A 26,881-nucleotide genomic window follows, 5' to 3' on the forward strand; every position below is an offset into this window, starting at 1 on the left:
TGGAATTCATAACGATGGCAAAATGATACACAGTAATCCTCTCACCATTTTGACTACGTGCAAAAAGTGAAATCTATGATCTAGAAATAATCTATAAAAAGGTAGGCTGTGATCACTTGCCATCAATTAATCCAAAGAAGTTTTTTTTAAGGTTTTTCATTTACATGCAATGGATTCGCTCCCGATTTTATTTAGGCTTAGTTTTCTTCAGGCATTTTGATTGTCACTTTTTTTTTTCATCCCCCAAATAAGGAAAATACCCATTTTCAAAATAGGCTTTAAAAACAAATATATTCATTTCCACAAAAAGTATCATGACTAGCTCCATCTTTTAAATTGTGTAACTACTTGAAGCACTACGTACAAGCCAAGTCCTGTTCTTCTACTATCTAGGATTTATCAGCGACTGCAACAATGTTTACCGCTGTTTCGCTTTAGCTTCAACACAACGGCCTGTCTATTTGCGTTAAAATATTCATGTGATCCAATTGGGCTGCCAAAACACAGTATACTGCATTCATTTATTTGAATTTCCAGTGCGTAATTATGACAACTGTGCTCTATAGATTAACTGCCAGCCAGTGCCAATGTGATTTCATTGGAGGCCTTCGAGCCTGGACGAGAATATTGAGTGTGCTCGATCAACCGCTTTATTATTTACAGCTCCGAGAGTGAGCATATTTTATTGTAAAGTCACATTCGGTTTCACAAAGTTGGATCACAGAATTAAAGTACGAGTTGAGCGAAGGTGCACACCCTCTGGGCACAAATTGATAAAGCGAATTTGTCATTACTTAGCTGAGTAAGTGCTGAGATTTTGTTGCTAATTTCATTGTAAAAGTTTACACACGTGCACGCGCACACACACTCGTGGTCTATTATCATAAAATCAGTGTTCTTTGGGCCCAAGAGGCTATTCTCCGCCTGAGGGATCTTTAGTTGGATTGTGTAGCTGCATTAGTGTAATGAGCCTCTCGCTCTGGTCACAAAAGGTAGCAAATCGCTGATTTGCAACTCTCAACGTCCTCACTCAGAGGCGTCTGAGGAGCGCAGATCTGCACAAGTGATGGCGCTGCAGAAATTTGGAAGAATGATGAATGTTGAGATGTTGCAAAGAGGGCTGAGGAAGTGACATCAAAAGTCCCTGGCGATCCCGGAGACACCTTGTAAATCAGCGTGTGTGTTATCACGTTGTCACTGAACGCTGGAATGGGCTAGCACTGCTCAGGCATCAGGTTCTCTTTCAGAGGTATATGTAAATTTAATGATTATTACTGAGGAGAAATTTGCTCTGCGTGATCCTGAGAAGTGCTGACAAAAACAGGTACGCTCAAAATTGAGTGAACCTATCTCGAGGGCAACATCTTTTTTTTTTTTTTTGCATCGCACTTGTAATGGATCTTAGGAGAGAACATAGAAACATATTTTGAGTGTCTAGCAGGGGGGGAAAAACTGCTGTCTATACTTGCGGAAACAAAATCAATATCCCTAAAAGCCTTTTATCAGACATGCATCCATTTGTCTGTGTTCCATCCTGCTGCAACATGAAGAAAGCTTCAGTGGTTTTTAAAAGCCAAACAATGAGCCCTTGCTGACCAAAATGGGTTTTGTTGCTGATGTACAAGCTTCAACCTGCAAATTTTTATTAGCGAGCATTTATTGGCAGAGATGCTGACGTTTTGGATTTAGAAGTTCCTTTGAGTGAGGAGCTGTTTACCGTATAGTAAAAGAGCAACACTGTTAGTTTCAAAAACATTTTGGCGTAAGGCTATGTGTTGTACACAAACGTGGATATCTGGGCAACATTTTGCCATGTTTGACAATGATAATGCCCAACGAATTTCCAGTCGTACTTTTTCTAGATGTAAAAAGCAGGATTGCAACAAATTACATTTGATAATTTTCAACAAAAACTCTTTAAAATGATTGAAAATTAAAAATAAAATTATGAAAACTAGACTGCACTGAATTGCTTCTTCTTTCAAATTTACATTGTCGCAAACTAGTGTGGTGTCATCTAGTGGTCAATAGTGGAATCACAGCCGATAGAAACGAGAATTAGACCAAAATATAAAAACAAGATTAAATCGTGTCAGCTTCAGACACCATAATTACACAATACAAGGCGATGAAAAGACAGCAGTAAAGCAAATCATTTGTGGTTCTTCCAACATTATTTGGGCAGTGATTCGATAATATGTTATTTTTTGTACAAGACGGACAAGAAGGACACAGACATATTCATTCAACAAATATCGTTTTCACTATGTAAATGCTAAACATCTCTGGTGTCTTTTGTTATTTCCATTTTCCCAGCACAATCCGACTGGGCAAAATGGCATGTTTTCACTTTTCATGTCCTTTCTTACCTTTGCTACAAGGTAATGAGAGTTTGTTTATGTGTGCGTTTGTGGTATACCCGACAAACACAATCGTATATCACTTCTATTGCTGTGAGTCCATCTGTCCTATGGGCATATAAGGCTGGCCTTGCAGCCTCCAGATTATTGATGAGTGTTGCCCTGCTTACCTGCGGAGGACTTAAACCATCTGTCTGGGATAGAGTACACTGTCAGAAACAACGGCTACAACAGGTGCCCGTGTTTGTTTTCTTTTTGTGATGTACCCTATAGGCTTCACAGTTGAATCCCAAGGCACAAAGTACAAATAAGTAATACAAAATTAAGGGTACAAACAAGTTTTAGGCCATAATAAATGCCTTTGGAAAGAGGCCAAAAAGCAGTGTTGACAATCTGCATGTTGAAAGAGTCTCTACATGTCTGATAGCATAATCTATGTTCTTCTTCTCTCGTAGAGATAAACAGTACGCAAAGACTGCCATCTAGGTGTCAACAGTGTAATTACAACTTCAAACTGATCAAGGTAAAAAACCTTTTTCTGAGCCTATCTGGAAAACAATCTGGAGTCATCATCACATTGTAAATTGTCATATTCTAGTAAATGTATGCAAGCATCAAGTTTGCAAACAAACGATCACTACTTTCTTGGAATGAAGAGTGAGCCAGAGATGCAGTGCGGGGAGGGAGAAGAGAAGGAAGCACTGGCACAGTCTGCAGGCCCACCAGTGAATTGGGCGTTCATCAGCAGCAGCGTGTGCAGCGGAGCCAGCTGGAAACTTGTAATAACCTCTTTGGCTTGCCGCCATCCACCATTTAGCAGACAACTCCTGGAGCATCAGAGTGCGGCTGAGGTAAGGTCGTTCTCACAAGAAAACTCCAACTCAAACGCACAACTTCACTTCCAGACAACTAGTCCACATTTCACATCAAGTAAATTTATGATCGAGTGACTTGAGACAAGATCGTCATTATTTCAGTATTCAATACTTTTTTTTGAGGCACCTTTCCTGTGTAAATCCAATAAAGGTTGGGAAACACTGCTGTGTGACAGAATGGTTTTCATGCAGCACTGCTTGTATGAAAGCGTGATTACTTTTATGGGGATGGAGTTTGTGGCACTGCCTGTTTACAATGTTAAAGCGGCTTGGTCCTAGTTCATATGCTAGCAGGTTTGATTTCACCTTGTGGCAATAAAGAAGTTGAGGGTTTGAGCATCTGTTAGAAGCAAAGGAGCCACCTCGGAAGCTCCTCCGAGAGGCCGAGTGATTATTCTGGTCTTTGTGAGGTCATTAAACTTGATTATCTTTTGGCAAGCCAACAAATCCACAGACAGCCTGGGTCAAAGAGGTATTCCATTTTGTTTCCCGAAAACAGTTTTAACATCTGAGCATGATAGAAACATGACAATGTGAATGTCATAAATGTTGTGATATACAGTATAAGATGCTCCATTCATTTTTTGCTTCATGATGACAAATCACATCCACCAGAAATAAAAAATGTGTTTTGTATTAGTTTGAGCAAGAGCATGCAGGGGTATGCATTTAAGTAAATTAAAATACAGCAACTGGAAAGCAGATTTGGACAAGGCGGAAAAAATTCAAGGAGAACGATGACAAGGAATACTGGTGTCGTGTTACTGGCAGTGCACATATTGATCATTTGTCTAGCTGAAATCCGTTATAAGAACTATGACCCACAAGATCAATGATGACAATGTTTACAAATATGAATTCTTAACAGTGTTCAGTAACTACACTTATTGCCTCAGCCTTACTCAGAAAATACACAATACAACTACGGTATATTTTTTTGGGACTTTTTTTGTTCTCGTTAGTTCTCCTGATTTTGATTGCCATCTGTTGGGTCCCCTAACATTTTAAAAATCTCAGCACGTTTTAAAAATCAATTCTTAAAAATCAGTTTGTCAGCCTCCTGCTTAAAATAGTTGATTAGTCTGGAAGAATGGTTGTGAGCTATTTTGAACTGCAGTAAAAACAATTTCCTAGGCTAATCACTGAAAAGGAAGATGGAAGTAAATTATGTTAAAGCTCAACATAACCTTAATATGTGGAAGGTCATTTATTCTAAGATCAAGAACATACATAATGCTTAAAAAAAAAAAAAAAATCCATAATCACCTGCCACTTTTCATTACACATTTGATTTGGAACTTTACAGAAATGACAAGATATATAAATAATTCAAATTAAAATAGGATCAATGGCGCTAACAGACACAAACACAGAAGGTTGCATAGTTACTGCAAAATACATTAACAAGCCACAAGACCAAAACAAGAGCTGTATGGCCGTACAAATATAATTATTACTTAGTGTAAAAATATCACAACAGAAACTATAACCAATATGACAATAATATACATATATTTTTAAATAATTCCCTCTCACTTTTCCAGATGAGCGAAATTCGATTTTCAGAGGGGGAGAAGAAAAAGTGAATTTACAAGCAGCCCTGGCTCCATGTGTAGGATTTTTTTTTCTAGCGCAAGTGGTGACTTGGGAGATATTGGTAATCTTGGCCTCAGGTTAGAAAGTCTTGCAAGGCGGCCAAATTCATCTAGCTGAGTGACAAGTTTGGAGGCAGCACATCTTTGTCCCCAGAGGTGTCAAGTAGCACTTTGGTCGCTTTAACCAACCAAATTGTTCACCCCATTTTGTCAGTGAGTAGAATCAGGTATCATGGTCCCATGTTTCCAAATTTCAACATAATGTTTGTGACCCCTGGTGCTCTTACGAAAACAAACCAAAATGATGAATCAAACTGACAGGTTTGATAACAGAAGCTCCCTGGTCATTTTTGGCGGAATGATTACGATTATGATTCAAGGTCATATTTTCATCCGTTTGAAACTTATAAATTTAATTCGTATTCTAGAACTTTGTCATCATTATTGTTTTCTTTTGCTGTCCTGTATTAATCTGTCTATCTCGCTCACTCACTCTGAACATGACACGATATAAACATCCCGTGTTTTTAATACGATGCAAACTACAAAAGCAATCGAATCATTTTCACAGTAAATCAGAATTTAGTGATCACTGGGCAAATTTCTATTGCGTTTCCTTTGGGTCTGACAGAGCAAACCATCAAATGCTGCCCTGTATCGTTAAGAAGCCCTCTTTTTGGGAGTCCCTGAGATCTTACAATCCTCAAAAACCATTTTCACTTAATTGGACTTTCAATTCTCTTCCCTTCAAAAGTCAGGGCAAACTCTCTTACTTGGCAAGAAGCTGTCTTAAGGTGCGGCAGAGGTGTGGCTTTGTTCCACCGTGTTGAAGATGAGACAGACGCCGGCTGTGAGAAGCAGGTGCATGGCCTCGTACAGTAATTTAGGAGAGAAGACGCTCCATATGAAGAGATGGTAGCGCAGGACAGTCACCAGAACAATGTAGGCTGCCGCGGGCACCGACCTGAGCAGAGCCAAGCAGTAGCAACCGTGGCCCATTGCGGCAGGACTCCTGCGGAAGGGAAATGCATCATCAGACAAAAGCGAACGCACAGGAAGAAAATGGCAACATAACCGAAAGTTACTGTTCTGGAAATGAACCATTTGTCTCCAAATATTTGGTGACACAGCATGTGGCCCATTGCCCAAGGTTAGTGTTAAGCTATGTTCCAAGGACAGACTTGCCTTACTAGTTGAATTTTTAACTGAATTTATTACTCTCATCATGATCCCTCAAGGGGAAATTCAAACACTGTTTTAAATTGTGTTGTAGCCCACAAATAGAACCAAATCGTTACATTTGGCCTATACTTTTGTTTGACCAATTTTGTTACTTGCTAGTTCCCAACAGCAAACTATATTTTCACAAAAAAAGCTCTTGGAGCCAGAAGGTTTATCAACCTGCAAGGCAGAAGGAAGAAAATAGAGAAAAGGGTGACAATAAAGATGATTAATCAACCTTCTCGTTTGAGAAAACGTGCAGTGGTGTGTAAATGAGCAGATTTGACCAGGCAAAAGTCCCAGGTGAGGAGGAGGGAACTTCGTGCACATTCCAAAGAGGGGGAGAGAAGAAATGCAGATGGAGTAGGAGACGCGGGAAGGAGTCCAGTTTGGAAGGAGATATTTAAACAAAATACCAGTAAGAATGTGTTTTGGTTATATCTATGCTAACTGCCATGAGGATTTCTGATATGTGATCTCGTTCACTCGCATAAATTCAAAGCATTCAAGAGTTTTTATTTTCAAGGCTTGTCTTCTATGTGAAGCTAAAGCAGTTCCAGACTTTTGTGAAGTGTCTCACTCAAGTACCTATATTCCTATGTTTCACGATAGCTTAGCACGGCGTCTCCATTTTCCCCTTTTGTGATAATGTTAGTAAGTTCTAGAAATGTGGTTTATTCACCGCCAAGGAGGTGATTATTAGTGACTTAAAAGAACACATTGTTTACCCATGCAAGCTACAAGCTGGCTAAGTGGCGCATGATGGCAGAGTATTGAGCATTTGGCAATAGGACCTGAGCAGTGATTTTTTCCCCCACAGGCATGATTCCTTAAAAATCATATTAGAAGAACAAGATGATGCCAGAGAGGGTCGATTTTTGTTTTTTGCACTGATCATTTTTACTAACGCGCCACAGTCGACTAAGTGATGTGATTTTCTGTAGAAACAAATCTGGACATTTATCTGTCTTGACAATCTAACAAGGATGTATTATGTCCTGCATTGAGAACAGTTAACGAGCTACATTGAAAGTCGTATGTAGTTGCGAGCAGCAGCGTGAAACGGGCAGCGGGCGCAGCATTCATTAGAGGCCCCAACATGAAAGCGATGGGCCGACCAAACAACATCCTAACGACTAGCGAGGGAGAGCCACGAAGCGTGTGGCGAGGACGCTTTTACACAGCCGCTTGGCAAATCAATTGTGCTGTTAGACTAAATGTAATTTAGGCTCGGCTTGCCTGGTTGGTACAGACGCCCAGTGAAACAGATCAATGTGTGAGCGCTGTGTTTGAAATTATTTAATCATGCCTTGTGAGATTCTCTTGTGCTTCCCCAAATTAATTAGGAAAAGCAAGGGTACGCAAATGACTTTAATCCCGGCATGATCTGACATTTTGGTTTCTGGCAACAGATACGTGGTTAGGGACATGCCATCATGGCGACAGTTTTCACAGCATTACAGATAACCTAACAAAAGTGAGAATTTGTATTCATTCATTATAAATAGCAGTGAACATATTTTAGGGCAGTGGTTCTTAAGGTTTTTGCTCAGAATAAAATATTTAGCTCTCCAAGATCCACAATAATGGCCAATGTTAAAATACAGTAGCATAGTGGACCTATGTGTTCATTAGAAATGAGGCAGCATTTTTTTTTTTAAAAGTATATTTAATAATAGTAAAAGCCACTGTAGTGTTATGCAGTGTGAACATGACTGCATTTGGAGGAAAATGAAATATTTTACTAAACTAATACTTCACTTCAAATGTACAATTAAATTAAAAAAACACTTTTACAGATTGAAGATGTACTGTACTAAAGTAGTAAGTACAACTGGATTGTACTTAACAGATGTAGTCGACTGGATTTAAAGAAATTTTATACATTGTAACATGCACAGTTTTAACATTATTATTTTGCATACCACTAGAGGGAGACCGCGGACTACTAGCTGCACGCAAACCACACTGAGAATCACTATTCCAGAACAAAAAAATGTTCTGAAAGTATGTTCCAATACACCGCCCTCAACTGGTTTCCCTCGAGACCAAAATGTAGCAATTCTTTTGCCGTGTCGACCGTATAACATACTGCCTGATAAAAAAATTAAAAAAAAGTTTCTGTAATCCCTCCATAATTTTCAACGTAATTTTTTTGCGAATAGATTTCACCCGATGGTAGGATGGAATGAATTCAGACGATCATCCAAATGCTATACAATGTTAAACAACAAATTCAAGATTGTCAACAACTACAGTGTTTGGCATTCTCCAATTGGGCAGTGCACCCAAAAGCTGATTGATGGTCGAGTGCAAACAATCAGATTCCAATAAAAAGGTCTGATGAAATGAAACCATCTATTGACTTCTGATTGAATCACCATCCAGGGTCTCCCTTAGGTGCAAGAAATATAAAATAACACACAACACGTACTACATTGCAGAGCTTATTAGGTTTTGGACAGAAAGCACCACCAGATACTTTTTTAGGATCCTACACAACACAATCCCAACAGAGCTGCTGGACAGTTTATAGAGTAAGAAAGCACTCACCTGTTTCTCTCTGAACTGAGGTAACAGACAAGGTGGCAAGCCCAAAGCAGTGGCCCAGCATATGTACTGAGCGCTGTTAAGAAGATGGCAGGAGCTTCTATGTAGTTGTCTAAACCGACAAACCAGACTGAGATGTCCACAGTTGAAATGCTGTTGGAATTACCCTGCAAGTGCATGAGTGTTTTATTTTAGCATTCAAAGCAACATTTGCCAAATAAAAAACAAAGAAAAAGAAAAATCCATGTCTGAGAATTTGAGGGTTTAAGTTAGTCCATTTTTCATTCATGAGCCATCAACGTCAAATGAGTCAAAAATCAATCAACTATGTACTTGTTTACATGAGAAGAAGCCTCCGTGATCTTGCAAAAAAAAAAAAAAAAAAAAAAAAAGGTTTCTGTGTGATGACATTATTAGTAAGAAATGAGGACTCATGTCGTAAACTATTCTTTTCGCAACAGGCTCCACTCATGACACTCTTCATGGCCCCGAGAAAAATACTTCAGGCTGAATTGTGTTTGTTACAAGCACCCAAAAAAATCGTGACTTGAGATTTCATTATGAGTCACTGCTGTACAAGTATCAAGTTTGGCCACTTTTCACATCACTGCGGTGATTCATATTTTCCTACAGACGGTTGCTCAGTTGCAGCGGAATTCGTCCCCATAGATCTCTACTCAACATTTGTACAAACTGGCTCATACTGCTCTAGGTTCATTGCCAAGGTTTGGTGTTGTTTTGGTGATGTCCAGATTGGATTTTGCATTAGACATAACCTTTGGAAATAAACCCCTAAAACTAAGGCTTTCCTCAAAACAGAAGATTGTAGTTGTTGACTGCTGACAGTTAAGTGAAATGGGGTCCTTATATATGTAACTATTGTAAAGACTGTAGGTTTTTTTTTTTAAGGAAAGTGTTTAGCAAAGATAGAGTGGATGACAATGGAACTGGCACAGCTCAAGGCAGACGAGATATTATCATTCACTTCTACCAGCGTGAAGGCCAACTGGACAAATTTGACATATGTTACGGTGCGAGCCTTGAATGCCCCTTAAACACAAAAATGAATTCTGACCGTGAGTTAAAACTCACCTGGGGCCAATATTTGTCAGAAACTGTGCATCACCCTTTGGTCAAAAAAATACAATGTCATTTAGCGGTTTGCTAATTCCAAAGGTCGTCAGTTAACATGGACGGATATATCTGAACAAGTTAAGATGGAACGACCCCGAAACAAATGTAACTTGGCATCAGTGATAAGTTTCTCATTACGTACCTGGAAGTAAAAGAAGGCCTGACCAAACCAGTAGTGCATGATGGTGGTCTGGGCTGCATCATAGTGGAGCTTCTTCCAGATGAACTGGGCCATAAGTGTTTGGACGAGCAGACAGGAGCACAACACCGGCAGGTTGTGGGGACGAAACAACAGTGAAATCAACAGGACCAGGCCACTGTAAATCTCCCATAGCCCTCTGTTCTTCAGTTTGGCATCAGCTGTGATGATCTGGGACCGCAGCAGGTCCTTAGTACCAGTGAAGAGGATACCCAAAACAAACACGTATACGAAGCGTGCTTCCACGATGCCCCTGGAAAAGACAGTGACAGACAGGGTTACTGATAAAAGGCATGCACCCAATTGAATTCTGGGTAATCCCGGCTGACTTCAGCGTTCAAGCACATACCGTATTTTCCGCACTATAAGGTGCGCCTAAAAACCTAAAATTTTCTCAAAAGCCGACAGTGCGCCTTATAATCAGGTGCGCCTTATATATGGACCAATGATCGAGTTTTTTATACTATTGTTATACTATGATATTATACTCCCATAACACATGAAGATTAACCTGCTGAACTTCTGACTACATCTCAAATATGTCTGAATGGTGGATGACACAATTGCGCTTGCTAGTTGCTGCATCATAATATAACATTGACGGTTATAAAATGCTTATGATGTAAAAGTGAATTTTCATCACTATTTTACAATGTATCACATTACAGTCACTTATTATTCAGACTACACTGTGCTTCTGCTCCATCCTCTCGGTCAGTACACACAGCCAAGGTAATATCAATAATTTAATGTACGAGACTGGAAGACAGAATAAACCGCCTGAAGGAATCAGACCGTCTATCACTGTACTGCACTCATTGGGGGGATTTCATTTATTCCCCCTGCATTAAAAAAAAAGTTTCAACGGATATGTTTTTTTTTCCAGTTCTTACACCTTTGCAATATTCATTTGTTCTCGTAATATAACTTTGTTAAGACACTTTATCGAACCTGTTTGCATGTAAAACACTTCTCAAGCTCATGTATTCCAATTAAAAAGTTCAATATTTATATAACATGCATTTTTATCAATCCTTACACAGTAATATTGAAAGTAAAATTGTTTTGTTGCAGTTGGAGAGGAAGCTAATCCCTTAGCTTGCCCTCTATCATTAAACCCAATACTGAAAATGTAATTTGTCTAAATTAAAGATTTGTCATCTATGTTGAAAGCTTAAATCCTGTGTAAAAGAAAAAGTTTCAAACTAATGAGAAAAATCTCAGCGATTGACAAGACACACTTAACTGGTGGTTAAAAAAATAATTAACATACCAATTCTATAACGAGTATGTAGAAAAAGAACAAGCAAGCCGGTTATTTTCAAATGTCTGCTTCCATTCAAAGGCTTTGTAACCATAAGCAACGTTTCATTTCCAACAGGGTGCCATTAAACCTGCAAAGTACTAAAGCATAATGGCAGACCCTAAAGGAGCTGAGCCAGCAATGGAAATGTATTATTAATCTGTGTTTTATGGAATCTGGTACAGAGAAAAGGGGTAGAGCAATACACTTCATACACGTCTCTCTTCATTATTCATAACTCTCACAACAATATGGCAGATATTGCACTTATCACTAATTAATGGAGAGCAAAAGTTGTGATTTTGCAAAGTGAATAAACGATTTGAGTGGATAGATTTCCGTAACTCGAATGCTGAATGACAGTGTTACTAAACGATGACAAAGTAGCCATCTTAATATAATAATGACAAGTATCGAAATATCAATAACCATAATTCACCTGACTCATCTCTTGATTACTCTGTTCCATCCATCCAATTTCTATATACGTACTGGAGCCTATTCCGGCTGACTTTGGAAGTCAGGCAAGGTATGTCCTGAACTGAAGTTTCGCAAATTGCAGTCTCTACACTTATGAAGTGTAATTTATTTTCAAGGCACTGTGGTGAAAAATCTTTACCAGCAGTAAATGTGCATTTGTTGACAAGTTAGGTGTCACGAGGCAATAAGGAGAATAGGCACTACTTTTCATTTCAGAGGTATCCAGGCTGGTCTATCAAAAGAATTGTTTCCGGTGGTCACAGCATTCCCGTTAAAGGCAATGAGAGAAGCCGTTTTGGTTGGCAGTGAATGGAGTCAGCTGCCCACAACGGTGCAAACCTCCCTTTTTTTTTTTTTTTTTAATAAATGCGCCGCTTTGTAGGCATCTGTGAGATTACCAACATTTGGTCTAACATGTGACATCATACATTTTGAAACGGCTGCTGTTACGTCCACCTTTTGCAGACAGATTAACGTTTCATAAACATTTTCTACTATGCCTTTTTTCACTTTTCCATTCTCCATTGAGTCGCCCCCCCCACCCCACAGACACACACTTTAGAGTTCACTAACAGCAATTCAATCAGTTCCATTCTGGCCACTTTGATTGCTTGAGTATTTCTCCGCAAGAAGATGATTAGGAGAAAGAACCTTGAATGCCATCGTCTTTTCCTATGATTCATTTTGAAGCTGATTTCTTTGAGACAATGTGAGGAAATAGTACTTTGAACTTGTTATGGCTCATCGTATTTTTCGATTAGTATGGCTAATGTGACCGTGTTGCATGCTAGCACTCGATTCGAGCCATCATTTGCTACTAGCAAAATGGCCCTATAGATCAAATCAAATAATTATTTTGCATCTTGGTTGCACTGTATATCTTGTTTGTGTTATTTAAATGTTAGCCCCTCATTTTCTTTGTGAACAGTGCACAAATCGCTGGTTAGTTTTTAGGACTTTGCAAGAAAGCATGAGCAAGGGGAACAAGATTTTAAAGATTTATCGTGGCGAAAACATTTGATCAGTGTGTTCAAAGAGTCTTAAAACACACATCCCAAATCACGTTGCATGATTGATGGGTCTCTTATATAATCTGCAGTTTTCTCACTATGGTTGTCACATGCAGGGCTTGCTTGGAAAATTATGATTTCCCAGGGGGATATCAATCTTTTCCTTTTCCCTTGTATGTTGCCCTGACCACATCCGTCACAATTTTAGTGTGCTCTTGTGCCATTTAGAAAGTGGGGAAGTTCTAACATCTCACGGGGAGAATACACCACAACACATATCAAACTCAAGATGAAATCACTATGAGGAGGTTTGAGCACTGATGGAAAAGCAGATTGACTGGCACATTTTTTTTTACTCTTCATGTCCGTTACACGTGTCATATATGTTGCCTTCTTAACCCGGAACATTCCAAATGTCAGATATTTGAATGGTTAATAAAGATACCTCGTCACGACAAGGGGAATCAATCTGACTTGGTATGGTGTTAATAGGAGCAACACAGGACTGAGAAAAGTATCTTAAGGTAAGGGAGCAGAGAGGCTGTCGGAATTTTACGTTACCTTGGAAACAAGCCCTGGTGTGGTTAAGAAAGCTAAGACTGTGTCCAATCCCCTCATGTTTTAAATGCCCTCTTCATAAATCTCCTGCATGAAACTAGCACGTTCAGTAAATCAGCCCAACATCCAATTCACGGCTGAAGGAAAACAGTGAAAACAGCATTTGCAATCCATTATAAAAAAGAAAAAAAGAATTGACTGACAATATTTTGAGACTTTTTTCCCCCAAAGGTCAAAACTTTTTTTTTTTTTGCACTCATCGAATTCCACAATAATAGTTTCTTTTGTATTTTTGCTTTTTTCTCCTATATTTGAATTGTGACTGGCTCACTTGTTTTTTCAGGCTTTATTTTGTAGGCGCTAGCTAAGTGCCAAAACAGGTACATCTTCCTTTTTGTGCCATGTAGTTTTTAGTGTTTGGAAATTTAGCAGCTCTTTTCAGATTTTCTTTTGGATCGCAGCGGCACATCTGACAACTGCCCTATTCATGAAGTTATCTTGCAAAACATGTCACGATCCTGCAAAATTAGTTTCAAGTTTAATAAGTGTTGGCTGAATGTGGAATATTACTTCTGACAGATAAAAGTTCAAGACGGTTTATACAGGATTATACAATGGATATCTTGGACAGAAAATAGATTTGTTTGGTCTTGTTTGGTTATGTGGGAGCGCATATTTTATTGATCAAGGGTAAAAGGATGGTGAGGATGAAGGACAAAATCAGAGCCATATTGGCCAACTCCTCTCACGATGAGCTGTGACAGATGGGAAGCTCGTTTAGTCAGCGCATCATTCCACACAGGAGCAGAACTGTGCGCTTCAGGCGCTCCTTTGTGCCCACTGCCATCACGTTGCACAACAGCAGTGTGGGCCACAACTCGTCACTATAGTTTCTTCTCTACCGATATCAATCGACTCATCATATGTATTGCAAAGTCCTGGCATTTTTTTTTTAGTCTGTCATTTAAATTCAATGCATTCATTTTTATTATTCTTTAAGCAATATACTGTGTGCTGCTGTAATACCAGAATTCAGGGCATCATTAAAGAATTATATAAATATAAGTATTACCGGAAAAGTACAATGCCAATGACAGAGCCGAGGTGGGTCAGCAAGTGTGAGTGTGTGTGTTTCTATGGCTGTACGAGGTTCACAGGTGTCTCAAGATGGGTTTGAATATATTTCCATTTTTAAGCGTGATCTGTATGCATGAATACATCTGAACTGGAAACAAGCGCAACAGTCTTGTACAAGATGAAATGGGTTCATGTGCTGTGCAGGTGTGAAGTACAAACACACGTACAGTACAGAGATGAAAAACAAACACTAAAAAGGTTTCGGTTTTTGAAGCTCAAATGGAACAGATAGTGATGATCCGCAAACCGCTGCTTTGATGGTGAGATACTTCAGGTTGGAGATTTTTTTCTTTTTTTTATCTTTTCTTTTATAATTGATTTTGCTGTTCTTTTTTCGTTTTTTGTTTAGCAATAAACATCATAATGCAAATGTATCAAAGATACATTTCTAGTAGGGCTGGACCGATTATTGGCCAATTTTAAAATGAGACAATTTTGACCTTTCAAACATTGATCTAAATTTGAACACTACCCATTTACAGAAGTTGTAGGCTACACAAGAACCACTGGTCTAACAGAAATCTATACCATAATCTTGTATCTTGATCATATTTATAATGAAATCTGCTGGTAAATTACTTCTATGGACCGATCATTCAAAACCAAGTAAATTTTTTTTTTTTTTTAACAAGCAATGCTTAGGTGAGAAATGCAAACTTTGTAAGGAATTGGCCTGGATATTTTACATGAAACCTTGTTAAATGGATAAATATTAAAATGGAGGTTGCACTAACTACGCTGATGACTTTACAGGCAGCTGCTTTTTAAAAGAAATATTTGCTGAAACAGATGACCACAAGTGTAGGAGATTGAACATAGGAAAACAAATAAAATGTACAATACTGAGAAAAGCTACTAATGCTGGTTGAGGTCTAATAAAAAAAAGCTAGAGGAGGCATCAGCTGTCAACATGTCAATCATACAGTTTGTTAAAAGGGTCTCGGCCTCCTGCATTGCCTTATTCAGGTGCCCCTAGTATGGATGGGAATGACAGGTTGTGCATTTAATTAGGTGAGCAAGTAGAAAAGGCTGCCAAGGAGGACAAGAAAGGTTATGAGAGGTCAGGCGACTGCATGGTAATAGCTAGAGCCAGCCTTTGTTGACTACACAGAGGAACTGCACACATTGGGGGTAAAAAAAAAAAGGAAATCTACTGAATTCCATCCATCCGTCTATTCCTTCCATCCATCTATCTATCTATTCACCCATCCATTCATGTTGTTCAAGTTACTCTAAAAAGGGGAATGGTAATAATGCAGCAACATCGGGAGAAAAATGTAAAATTTTAATTATATGACAATTTTAAATTTGGTAGATTTGAGCCAATAATGACTAGTGCTGATTAATTTGACTTTCATCACAGTAGAAAAAATAAATAAATAAATAAAAACGTGTGCAATATTTTTTTACATAAAAAGAGGAATAAGAGACAAAAAGACAGCTTTAGCGTTTACTATTTAGAGGATAATTTAAATTGGATTTTATGATAGCATTAAGAAACAGAAAATCAGAAAACATGGAGTGGGTACACTCGAGTGTGACAGCGTGGACTGAAATCCTTCCACGGACAAAGAATGGCAATATTTTTTTTTCCACAGTCATAAGCAATGGTCATGGTTAAATGGGTCATAAAAACTTACTTGGACATGTTCCGACCGGAGTGTTGCCAAGGAAACAAGACATTGCCGACAGCTGACCGGTAACTGTAGACCCCCAAAAGTCCAAGTGCAAGGGCAACCTTAGACACCAACGAGCATCGTCTTTGAATCAGGAAGTAGATGAAAACCAAACAAAGAGCAGACAGCAGGGACAGGACCAGTTTGTGTTCGGAGCTAGGAAGACAAAAAGATAAAAACATGGAATTTTGCTATTTCCAAGTTATGATTCTTTTTCTTTTCAAAAACATACAAAAAACACAGCCACTACATAGAAAGAAATAAAAATCCCAATTTGATTTAATTTAATTAAGTTACAATATTCTATTCTTCAATGATGAATGAACTATTGAGCTTGAAGGATGAAATGGCCCACGTTATTTTTAAGAGTAAACACATCATGAATGCGTCACTTCATTTAAGGAGGTTTAAATAACAGTCGACTTTGAAATCTAGAAACAAGGCATAAAAAAAGAAGCCTTGTTTTGTAGTTGGGACAGCAGAGGCCTTAAGCAGTGTGAGGCAAAATGAAGGCGTACATCTCATTATCTGAGCAAAAAGCAGTGCAGGTACGAGATAGGACAGATGGGGAAAAGGTCAGACTCCATATCTTCATTCTACACTGACATGCATGTTAAGGAAGCAGTCACAATGCACTGAGCTCTTGAATGAATATTCATCGGTGGTTGACTCTAAAAGATACTGCGAAACAAGAGTTTTTTTACGAACAGGAATCCAAGATTTTCGTATGTTTTGATAAGGGAGATCGATAAGTACAAACACATAATTTGTACATATTAAAGGGGACGTCAACTAAATGATGTCCTATACAATAAGTTCTACGGAGCTGCATACAACATTATTGTTAATATTTTTCTTTGTTTTTTTTTTTAAGACCCAGAGAGTCATATTGCATATCACATTTCAAGATTGGTCAGTCCCACCTGTTCAGCCAATGGCCTAGATCAGGAAGATGAGCCCACTGCACACCTGTCTGGTTGAGGGAGCGCAGCAGTCGACAGCAGAGCAGAACAAAAGGGGGCGTGGCTAAAGCTAGCCACTTCTCAGAGTAGAGCTCTTCCTTTGGGTTGTCTTTGTAAGGAAGGACTTCTTCTTCACCTCCCAGGCCGCTCTTCTCTCTGAAGTACTTGCGACACACGTCCTGGAAGACTACAAGGCAGAGGGTGCTGAGCAGGAAGTACCAGGTCTGATGCTCCTCCTCTACGAAGCTGCTGGCCGCCAGACTAAGAGTGTGACCGGCTGTGCCCGCCAGCAGCAAAACGTCCAACTCTGACAGGGACCACTCAGTGCTACTGATCTTCAACGGGGACTGTAAAAAGGAAGATGACAACTGTGTGTGATAGGTAAACTAAACCATCAAGTCTACATATCAGTATTTGATATGCACCACAGTAAAGTTTTTTTCCGCTGGATTTCCATTAGACTTTTTTGCTGTATCAGCACCTTTGCAAGTTCGCAGAAAGGAATTGAGACGTGACCTTTAAAGATATACCATAATGAGAAGAGAGACGCAGCAATGGAAGATTTATCGGACCAATTGAAAGAAGAGACTTAAAGTTTTAGCCTTCAAAATAACGATACCACCCACACATCTGAAATGCGCAACTCACCTTTCCGTGTAACTTAAGTCCCAGGGGGGATCGTCTCGTCATCATAGCGAGCAGCAAACAAGACATGGCTGAAGTGAAGGCGATAGCGGCAAACACGAGAGCCCAGGAGAGGCTGCAGAAGTAGCAGGAGCTCTCGGCAGATGTACACACCAGAACATGCACCGACGCAAGGAGCAGGCACAAGAGGTAAAAAGGTAAAGAGAGCAGGGCCGACATGACTGGAAGGTCCACAGCTGCTGAGTTGCTCAGGGCTTCAGGCATTGCCAGTAGTAAGAGCAACAGCAGCTTGGAGGGAACAAAGTCAAAGAAAAAAATTAGTATTAGTACGATATGTAGTAAAGTAATTACATATGAATTTAAATAAGTGTCAATATAAAGTTGTCATTGTTATTAGGTTCTAAGCAAGGTACAGTGTTCTGTGGAAAACTGATCTTATGCACGAGTCAATTAAGTTACAAGCTTAATTGCGGAACAGATTAAAGGTGTAAGTCAAGGTATCGCTGATTATCAATTATTTTGAAATCAGAATAAAACTATAGGTGGACTGGCTTGTGTTTGATTTCAGAGCTTTCAATCACTAGTTACGCCATGCTATTTGAGAAAAATACTAAAAAAGAAGATTCTTGGGGTTTACCTGAAATACAAAGACCATTCCAGCAATCATGGAGTACAGGTCGTACTTGCCCAGCTGTTTGCTGAGGGCTGAGCTCATGGCGGACAGCGCCTCCAAGTACTGCTTCAGGACTTTCTTGCCCATGTTGGTCAAGACCTCGGACACGTTTCCCTCCAGGTAGCGCTTCACCCAGCTCCCGTGTGCCTTCTCTGCAACACGGTACTGTTCAAATCCTGCCTCTGGATCAGGAAAAAGACAACCTGTTTTATACTATTCATTACAACATCCAATGATGTAAACCAAAAATCTGGGTTTTTGTTCAATTCATCAGTGTTTGTTGGATGATGAAGATCAACATTATGGAAGTTGATTGATACATGAATGAGTAGTCATGTCCTCCGAAAAATATTTAACTGTGAAACACAGCAGCAAAGCTGGTTATAGATGGTGACTTTGCCAGAGACACAGGGGATGCTAGAAATATGAGATCCTTAAGCCACAGGCATGAATCATACAATATCGATGGGCCCGCCTCATGTTTCATCAGAAAGTGGAGCAAAAGAGTTGATGGCCCTTCAAAGACGGCTTTGAATAGAGGTGCAAGAAAAACAAAACAAGAAAGCTGAACATATTGTTATTACTTTTACTTTGCTACTCTTAATAATTCATCTCATGGGATATCTGGACAAATGAAAACATTGTTTTTTTTTCGCTTTCATTGGGAAAAAAACAACAACACCCAGTTCACCTTTACTTATTTAAAGTTGTTTTTCACCCCAGTCAGTCCATGCTGACCCTAACAAGCTACTTAATAAACATCTCAGGTGCAGGGACAACTCGCGATTCAATATTATCTGTGTGGGGAAGAGAAAAAAAAATAAAAAATGAATAAACACATCAAGAAGTAGCTCTACTGAAATAATTTCCATCTCATCTGATCACCATGGAAACCTTAGACAAAAATAGGAAGTAAAAATGTCAGTCTGTCTCTGCCTGTCCATCTAATAAGAACAACGTGCAAACTCCAAACAGAAAGGGTAAGACAGCAAAATGTTTCTCCTCTTTTTTTTATATTCTGGTAGCAATCGTCATATATGGTTACCAGGTTGCCATCATAGTTGGCCTGCCGCAACCATCCTGTCACATCCTTACATCTGTGATGGTGAACGCGAGTGGTACAAGTTGATTGACTGATTTGTCCTTGAAGAACATCATGTCTACTTTTGTTGTATGCTCTCCTACTGAGTTCCCCTTTTGTGCACATTCATAAGAGAAGAATACAAATATATGATGTGACGCTGTCACATCTAAATGGGTCTTGTATTCTGGCTAGTGTAACAGGTTAAGGTCACCTATACGGACACATGTACATTATGTTTGCGTTGCCACACACGGGGGTCCACAGCAAAACAAAATTAGATAATTGACGAAAAAAAAAAGGCACTGAGGCGCTATATTATGGACATGTTTTGTAAGGGGTCGGCACAAGAGGGCAGGCAGATGACGACATTGTAATTCTAATGGAAATAAGCAATTGAATGCAAAAATAGTCCAATAAAATGTGCATCACAATTGATTGCTATGGTGATGCAATACGTACGAATACAGGCTCAGGGTTATTTAAATAAGTATTTATTCATAATTTTGTTTCAGAGCATTTTTTCAAATCGAGGGACCAAAAGAAGGACTTTTAGCAAACAATAAATATATATCACTATAATGAATGTAAGATAAGTTAAAAGTAAAAGTGTGTGTGTTGCCCATTCGAATTAAGCCACTGGATTTTTCATTTACCTTTCTCATAGTCTGGAATGCTGTCTTTGAGCAGGCAGCTCAGCTGGTGGCCATTGAGATGCAGAAAGCGCAGCTGGTCTCGAAGTGAGCTTTCCTCCAAAACACTTGCAATGACACGGCCCACGCTGTTTTGAGATATGGGCAGGCCCAGGGCCAGGGCCAAGGTTGGAGTCAGATCCACCTGCTCAATTTCATCAGGCTTCTCCATTTCCACTGACAAAGGCAAAAAAAAAGACAAACATATCTATTTATTCAGCAACAGAGCTGAAAAAGTGATTACGATCAAGAAAAATGAATTTGACTGTACCAGCCTTTATCTTCAAGTATGTTTGTTTTCTAATCAGAGATGAATAGCATTAAGACATCTTCTTTCTGAACAATTCAACCTTTGTTCCTCCTCAAAATATCAACTGTGTGCTTACGACAAAACTTGTTTTGCAACACAATTCGTGAAGGCTGTTCGAGGAAAATCATGGTCAGCACTTTGAAGAAAAACCAAGACAAATGTGTTTACCTTTCCTCTTGAAAGCGGGGCTTATGAGCACCAGGGGTGTATTGACTTCTGGTTCTGAGGAGCCTCCGTGGCTCCCGGTTTCTGACATCCCGTGGTCCGCACACAGAACAAGCAGATAGGGCAATGATCCCTCTACCTCCTACAATCACGAAAAACACAGAATTGCATGGACAAAGCCAAAACATTAAAACAAACATGTTGAGAGAAATCATGTGTTACATTTATTACACTACATAAAGAATTAATTTGCTCATGTGCACTTGTGGCCATGGAGCTAGAGGGCTGGGCAATGTAAATATTAATTTGGAGAGCAATAGGATGAACATGAGAATCACTGGGAGAAACAATACTAGGATTATATACCACTTCATCTGTTTTTGGATTGGTAAATCGTGGGATGAAGTCACACAGAAAATTATGCAATACAATACTGCGGTTGCAGGGAGAGGGAAGTTTCCTTCGTGCCCTGTCGAGGTGCCCTTGAGAAACTATCCTCCAAATTATTGACACAGTTGTCTGATGAATAATTGATTTACAGTGGATTCTAAAAGTTCCAATGCCTTCAGAGTCTTCAACCAAAATGTTGTAAAAATACTTCATTCACGATGGCAAAAAAGGTGAATTTGCCATTTTACCATGACAATCAAACTGCAAAATAATTTGACACGTATGTTGAGTCCACATTACTGACAAATTGTTCCCACTAAAACAATTCCAGCATTTTTCTTTTACTTCTTTAGAAAGACCTCTATTTAAAGATTCTAACATCCCCAACTTCCAGAGAAACAATAATCACATTCAGCGATTTATGGTGGCCATAACAATGCCAGCAGTTTTATGAGGTGCTTGGTATTTTGTGTCGGGGGTTCAAACACATTTACACAATTAATTTAAGTGTGTGTGAGTGTGTTTCCACTCCCAAAAAACAATACAGATTTTGAGAGAAAGGGTGGACGCTGCAGTGCAGTCATCACAACCTCTTTTGCGTTTAACGTAAAATGTCATTAATTGTAGCAATTCATTGCTTGATCTCTAATTTGGTCATAGAGCCTGCTTAGTTTTATGATCGCGAAGTTCAATTCTCACGTGTACCTTTGAAATGAGGGCAGCGTGGATCTTCTTAAGAATATCGTCCATCTCCAAAAGTTTGGGCTGAATCATTGAACTGTGGGGTCCACTGATATGACCAATGTGGTCAAGTCCAAGGTAGTGGAGGATCAGAATGTCCCAGTCGTCTCTCTTGAGCGTGCCATCCAAATGGCGGGTCACATTGTTGTCAACCTGCGTGATACCAGATAAAAAGACTCAAAAAGGGAATGCTATAAATAAATAGTTTTTTAAAAAGTCTATGTGTATGTCCTCTGTAATATAAAAATAGTTTATAGTGTTTAAATGAAATAAAACAGTCTGGCCTATATTAATTTTCAAGTTACAAAATGACAGGCATCTTCCATTTTTAGTCATTTTCCCTCCTTAGGTGTGTTTTCTTTGACTGTAAATCTGCGAAAATGAGCGCTGATTAGATTAGCACCATTTGCATATGTTACAGATTGCACACATGTCAACATCTTTTGCTCTGCTCTGACATTTCACTTCAGCAAATTAGCACAGCATAGGCTTGAGCAAATTACAATGAAGTCCCATTTTGCAGTCATCTAAGTACTCGGGCATTTTTGCCAAATTCGGCTTATCATAAATGACGATCTTACCTCAATGTAGTCAGACACAAAGGACGTTGTGCCATCGTACTCCATGAAGTGTTTGGGGAAGAGGCGCACCCATGTCTCATCTCCATAAAAGATCATTTTTTTCCCCGCTGTTTTGGCTTGCCAAATAAGATTGTCTTCCAGTAAGGATGGGGAATTTAGATTCATCACCACATCAATAAAACCCGGAATACTGCCAGTGGTAAGAGCCTGGAGAGGCACATGTTTTTGTCAACAAAAAAAAAAGCATTTCACGATGTAGTAGAAACATACAATTACATCATGTCAATAAAACTAAATACCATTAATTGGAAATTCATATTAATGGTAGAGAAAAGATGCATCCTTTATTTTGCATCACACATTGATTCCCACAATACCAAACGTTCTTTTTTTTTTGCCACAAATGAAGAGATAAAAAGAAGACAAAAAGTGACCAATAAACTATCATGGGGGCAATATAAAGGCCTAAAGCTAGAGAGTTTGAAGGAACACTGCTATACGATGGACCCTATGACTTGCCTGTAGCTCATTTGGCGATTCTCAGAGGTGTTAAAAAATCCAAGCTGCAATATGGAGGTTTTATTGTCTTATGGGCGAACCTTGTTAGGTCACTACTTTTAAAAAGCACATTCAGCTTGCCCCCCCCCCCTTCCAAATATCTCAGCAGTCGTGTTTTCATTACCCAACGTCATGTTATGTACCAAGTTTCAAAAATGCAAAAGGCTCCAGCCCACCCACAAGCCTGATGAAGATAAGGTGTCCGAAAAATGAATGGATGGATTTAAAACACCGCTTGCACAGTTCAGGAAGTCTTGTGACTCTTGGACAAAAAACATCAGCTCTAGCTTTAGATGAAGGTTTTATCTTCCTCTAAACAGTGACAACCTGATAAACAAACTGACATGACAGTTAATTGCTGCAAATAAACTGAAGCAGAGATGTTGCTTTTGCTTAATTCCTGGCTCGGTTATTTACTACAGCTTGTCATTGCAACAATCATTCCGCTGCCAGTGCCGACGCGATCTCTTTGGAAGAGATGGATAACTCCCCCTCCATTTCTTCAAATGCAATCTCAGTGAGGTTCAAAGACTATTCAAAGACTCAGAACAAATAAAATAAAGGCTGTTGTCAAATTTGAGAAAAAAAAATCAAATTACAAGACGAAATGTAGGATGAGCTGAAAAACAAAATGTCAGCTCAAAACAAAAAGTATATTTTAAGATCCAGTTGCCAAATACATTGTGATGCTGGCTGAAAGAACTGGACTGGTCAGATCATCAACAGTCCTACAGTATGTCTCTGCTCACCATGTGTCACTGCTTGAATGTCAAATACAATATCAGTGGGGCACACGCTCGACTGCTGGCACAGAACGGTGGTGTGTGTGTGTGTGTGTGTGTGTGCGTGTGTGTGCGTGTGTGTTGGGCGTAGGGGAGTCGCACAGGAGCCAAACCAACATTTTGATGTCTGCTGACTACTCAAAGGCAATACCAACGTGAAACTTGCCGTGGTCATGTGCATAAATTGCATAAAGTTGTGAATAAATAATCTTTAATCAATATGTTTAAAAAAAATTCAAATTCTTAAAAATCTAAGATTAATATTACCATTTGCAGCTCTTACACCAGATTTTTTTTCCCCATTAGATCATTTGGCTCTCCTGAAAGTAGTCCTCTACATCCATACACCTAACTCCTGAGGCATATACTCAACTTTTAGACATCCCCCCCCAGAGTTGCTGTCATTGCTGCTGAATTTTCACTCATTACCTGAATTTACTGTCAAAATTGAGTGCATCGGAAATATGCACTGACAGCTGTGCCGGTCAGAGACAGTGAGACTCAGCTGGACGTATGTGAATGACTGAATGGGGGGGAAAAAGTCAATTCCTTGCCAGCTTCATGTCAAGAAATGATGTAAACTTCTAGAAATAACAAACATGTTTGCAGAAATACAAACAAAGGTCAAATTAACGGTTGTGTCACAGTGCTGTGATGGTCTGAGTCAAATGTAGGATATGCTAATAGTAGGTGTGTGCTGCCACCTACTGGTTGGGAACAAATTCGGTTTAAATGCTGTACAGAACTAAAAAAAAAAAAAGACCCCCAAAGACAAAAAAATAAAAAAATACGACATCCTGATGCTGATGATTATTTACGAGTATGTAGCAATAATTTGGGGATTTTATTCTGCCTGTGTTCCAGTGCATAAAGAAAGGTCCATTGGCATCCAAGAGCAAGACAAAGCAGCACTATTGACATCTGAACATCTCTTAAATGAATGACTTCCTGCTGCCAGACCCCCAAAATGACATTTAGCGCACTTCTCCAACAGTAGTGATGCCTTGCCTTGTGCTCTTGCCATCAGTAAATCTGTAATTCACGGATTATGGCGGAACATCTGTCTCACTCCTAAAGGCCACCTCAATCCCTCCCAGCTCATCCCTCCTCTAGAGCCTTCGTGACCCCCTTAACAGAACAACCCTGAATCTTAAACTGAATGTCACTTCGGTCAAAATCTGAACTCAACAACATTCTTTGGGCACAATATGCTTCTAATGTTGCACAATAACACAGAATTAATTTCATAGTTTGTTCCCAGTTGCCTATATTTTGTACTTTTCTGAACTTGACCACTTAAAACACTGCTGGGGCAGTTGATCAAGGACTTCTAATGACCAATAAATTGGGCATTAAAGATGAAAAATTACATGAAAATCAGGACGCTCAACTACTGTTCTGCTTTACCCGACAGCTTGTTTTGTTTTGATTCCCCATTTTCATAGCATTCCACGAAAATACCTCCAATGCAGCAATACAGGCTTTCCCAGCCTGCCCACCAACTGTCACACATAGCAAAAACAAGCCTTGCTGGCTCTGTTCCCATATTGACTCACCATCTAAATATGAAAACTCACCACCTTTTTGCCTTTCCAGTATATGATCCGTGGTACATAGATAATTTCTGCTGTTTAAAAATGGAGGTAGAGTGAAGTTAAAGCTTTCTACTAGGGATGGAAATCAACAACGTTCCTTGAAAGTGGAGCTAAAGAACCAAAAATTGGCTTCTTATTTGAGTTCATTGAAAAACAATCATCACTTGTTAATAAAAGTTCCTACCTGATCATCACTAGTCCTACAATGATGAGACTGTTCTTTGTGTGGAAGGTCAATCACTCACCACAACCTTAGGGACAGGCTGATTTGGCTTTGTGTATTTCATTATCATGTCAACTTCACCCTCTGTGTGGCCTCCTGTCTCTGTTCTGTCTGCATTCTGTCTCTCCTTCCTCCTGCAGTCTTTCTCAAGTGTGGCTGACCACAGGCACATCCTCTCTTGACTGACTAGGGCCTACCTCACTGTCATCACAAGCTGCATGCACGGGCAGGACAAAAAAACATATATTAAACCCTTTCATTTTCAGGAAAAATGTTTGTATTTTACATTTAACCTACTTCAAGGAAAGAGCAGATGCCATTTATTCTTTATGTCTGCATAGCGTCTCAGTCAGACTAGCTTCTCAACATTACAAAACACTTATCTGCCACATCTGGTCATCAGTGAACATGCAAGCGTACTTACACTGTTTGGTGTTTTAGGAGGAAAAAAAACAGTTTTATCGTTTCTCATTTCTGTACAGCCCGTGGGGCACATGGATAGGATAAATTACTACGGACCAGACAATTTTCTGACTTACTTTGATTCTGGGCATGGTGACAGTTGGAATTCTAGCTTTAGCCACATAGCTAAGTGTCGAGCCTCTTTCCACCAGGTGTCTCGTGTAGGGCATGTACGTGCGACCATTGGCTCCAAACACAAAGTCCTCCCGCAGAGCATCGACTAACATGATGACAACCCTTTTGAATAAGGGCTGAGGGATGTGAGACGAATTGGGCGAGCCCACTGAAATTTAAAAGACATACTTAATAGGTGGCTGCAGTTTTTTGATGGTGAGTGATTGAGTGAAAACAAGCCCGGCTGATCTTACCTGACAGCGGCTCTGCAGGCAGGTTTTGCCTGCTCTTAGACGACAGAGAAGACTTGACAGGCACAGGGAAAAAACCCCTTAGGAAAAGTGCAACGCCCAAAACTTCCAATATTAAAATTAATGAAGCAAATGTAGACGAACGGACTTTCATTTTTTGTACTTGATGATGCGACACTTTGGGTAGTTGAAATAAGTTCCCTTGGTGAGTTAGCTAGCAACCACCATAACGCGTCCCCGCATATTTTTTACATAACATTACAGCTACACATTCAATTGCAGCTGATGAGTACTACATTGCATAGTAGACCGTAAGAATAGAAGCAGTATTTACCAAGCAATTAGACCACAAACAATAACAACACATCTCGATGTTGCCATTCATAATACTTCCGCGTTTTTTGTTGAACTACGGGAAGCGCATATGGTCAAATAAGTGATTGCCCCCCTCAACAAAGAAAATATGCGCAGAATTAAATGCAAATATTTAAAAATGGGTAAGAAACGGTATCCATTACAGGACACAATTTTAAAAATAATGCAAGTTGCAAACGTTCC

General features: G+C 39.4%; 1 protein-coding gene across 2 annotated transcripts; it reads right to left on the reverse strand.

Annotated features, from left to right (window-relative positions):
- Nucleotides 1–4,423: 4,423 nt before the first annotated feature.
- Nucleotides 4,424–26,727, reverse strand: pigg (phosphatidylinositol glycan anchor biosynthesis class G (EMM blood group)). 2 transcript variants are annotated; one of them, XM_088381780.1, is made up of 13 exons: nt 26,327–26,727; nt 26,036–26,241; nt 22,339–22,545; nt 21,722–21,910; nt 20,630–20,768; nt 20,116–20,328; nt 18,343–18,560; nt 17,709–17,993; nt 17,022–17,407; nt 16,063–16,254; nt 9,878–10,187; nt 8,605–8,768; nt 4,424–5,842 (listed from the first exon to the last, which is right to left on the reverse strand). In XM_088381780.1, the coding sequence occupies exons 1-13, from the start codon at nt 26,475–26,477 to the stop codon at nt 5,620–5,622; spliced, it is 2,883 nt and encodes a 960-aa protein (XP_088237906.1). In that variant the 5' UTR covers nt 26,478–26,727; the 3' UTR covers nt 4,424–5,619. The 2 variants fall into 2 exon arrangements, with proteins under 2 accessions (XP_088237906.1, XP_088237915.1); XM_088381789.1 differs by lacking the exon at nt 26,327–26,727 and adding an exon at nt 25,458–25,710 and having other exon boundaries at nt 26,036–26,176.
- Between the last annotated feature and the right edge of the window lie 154 nt (nt 26,728–26,881).

The sequence above is a fragment of the Syngnathus floridae genome, chromosome 1 (assembly GCF_059516105.1).
Source record: "Syngnathus floridae isolate MCC-2025c chromosome 1, RoL_Sflo_1.0, whole genome shotgun sequence".
In the NCBI taxonomy this organism is placed as follows: Eukaryota; Metazoa; Chordata; class Actinopteri; order Syngnathiformes; family Syngnathidae; genus Syngnathus; species Syngnathus floridae.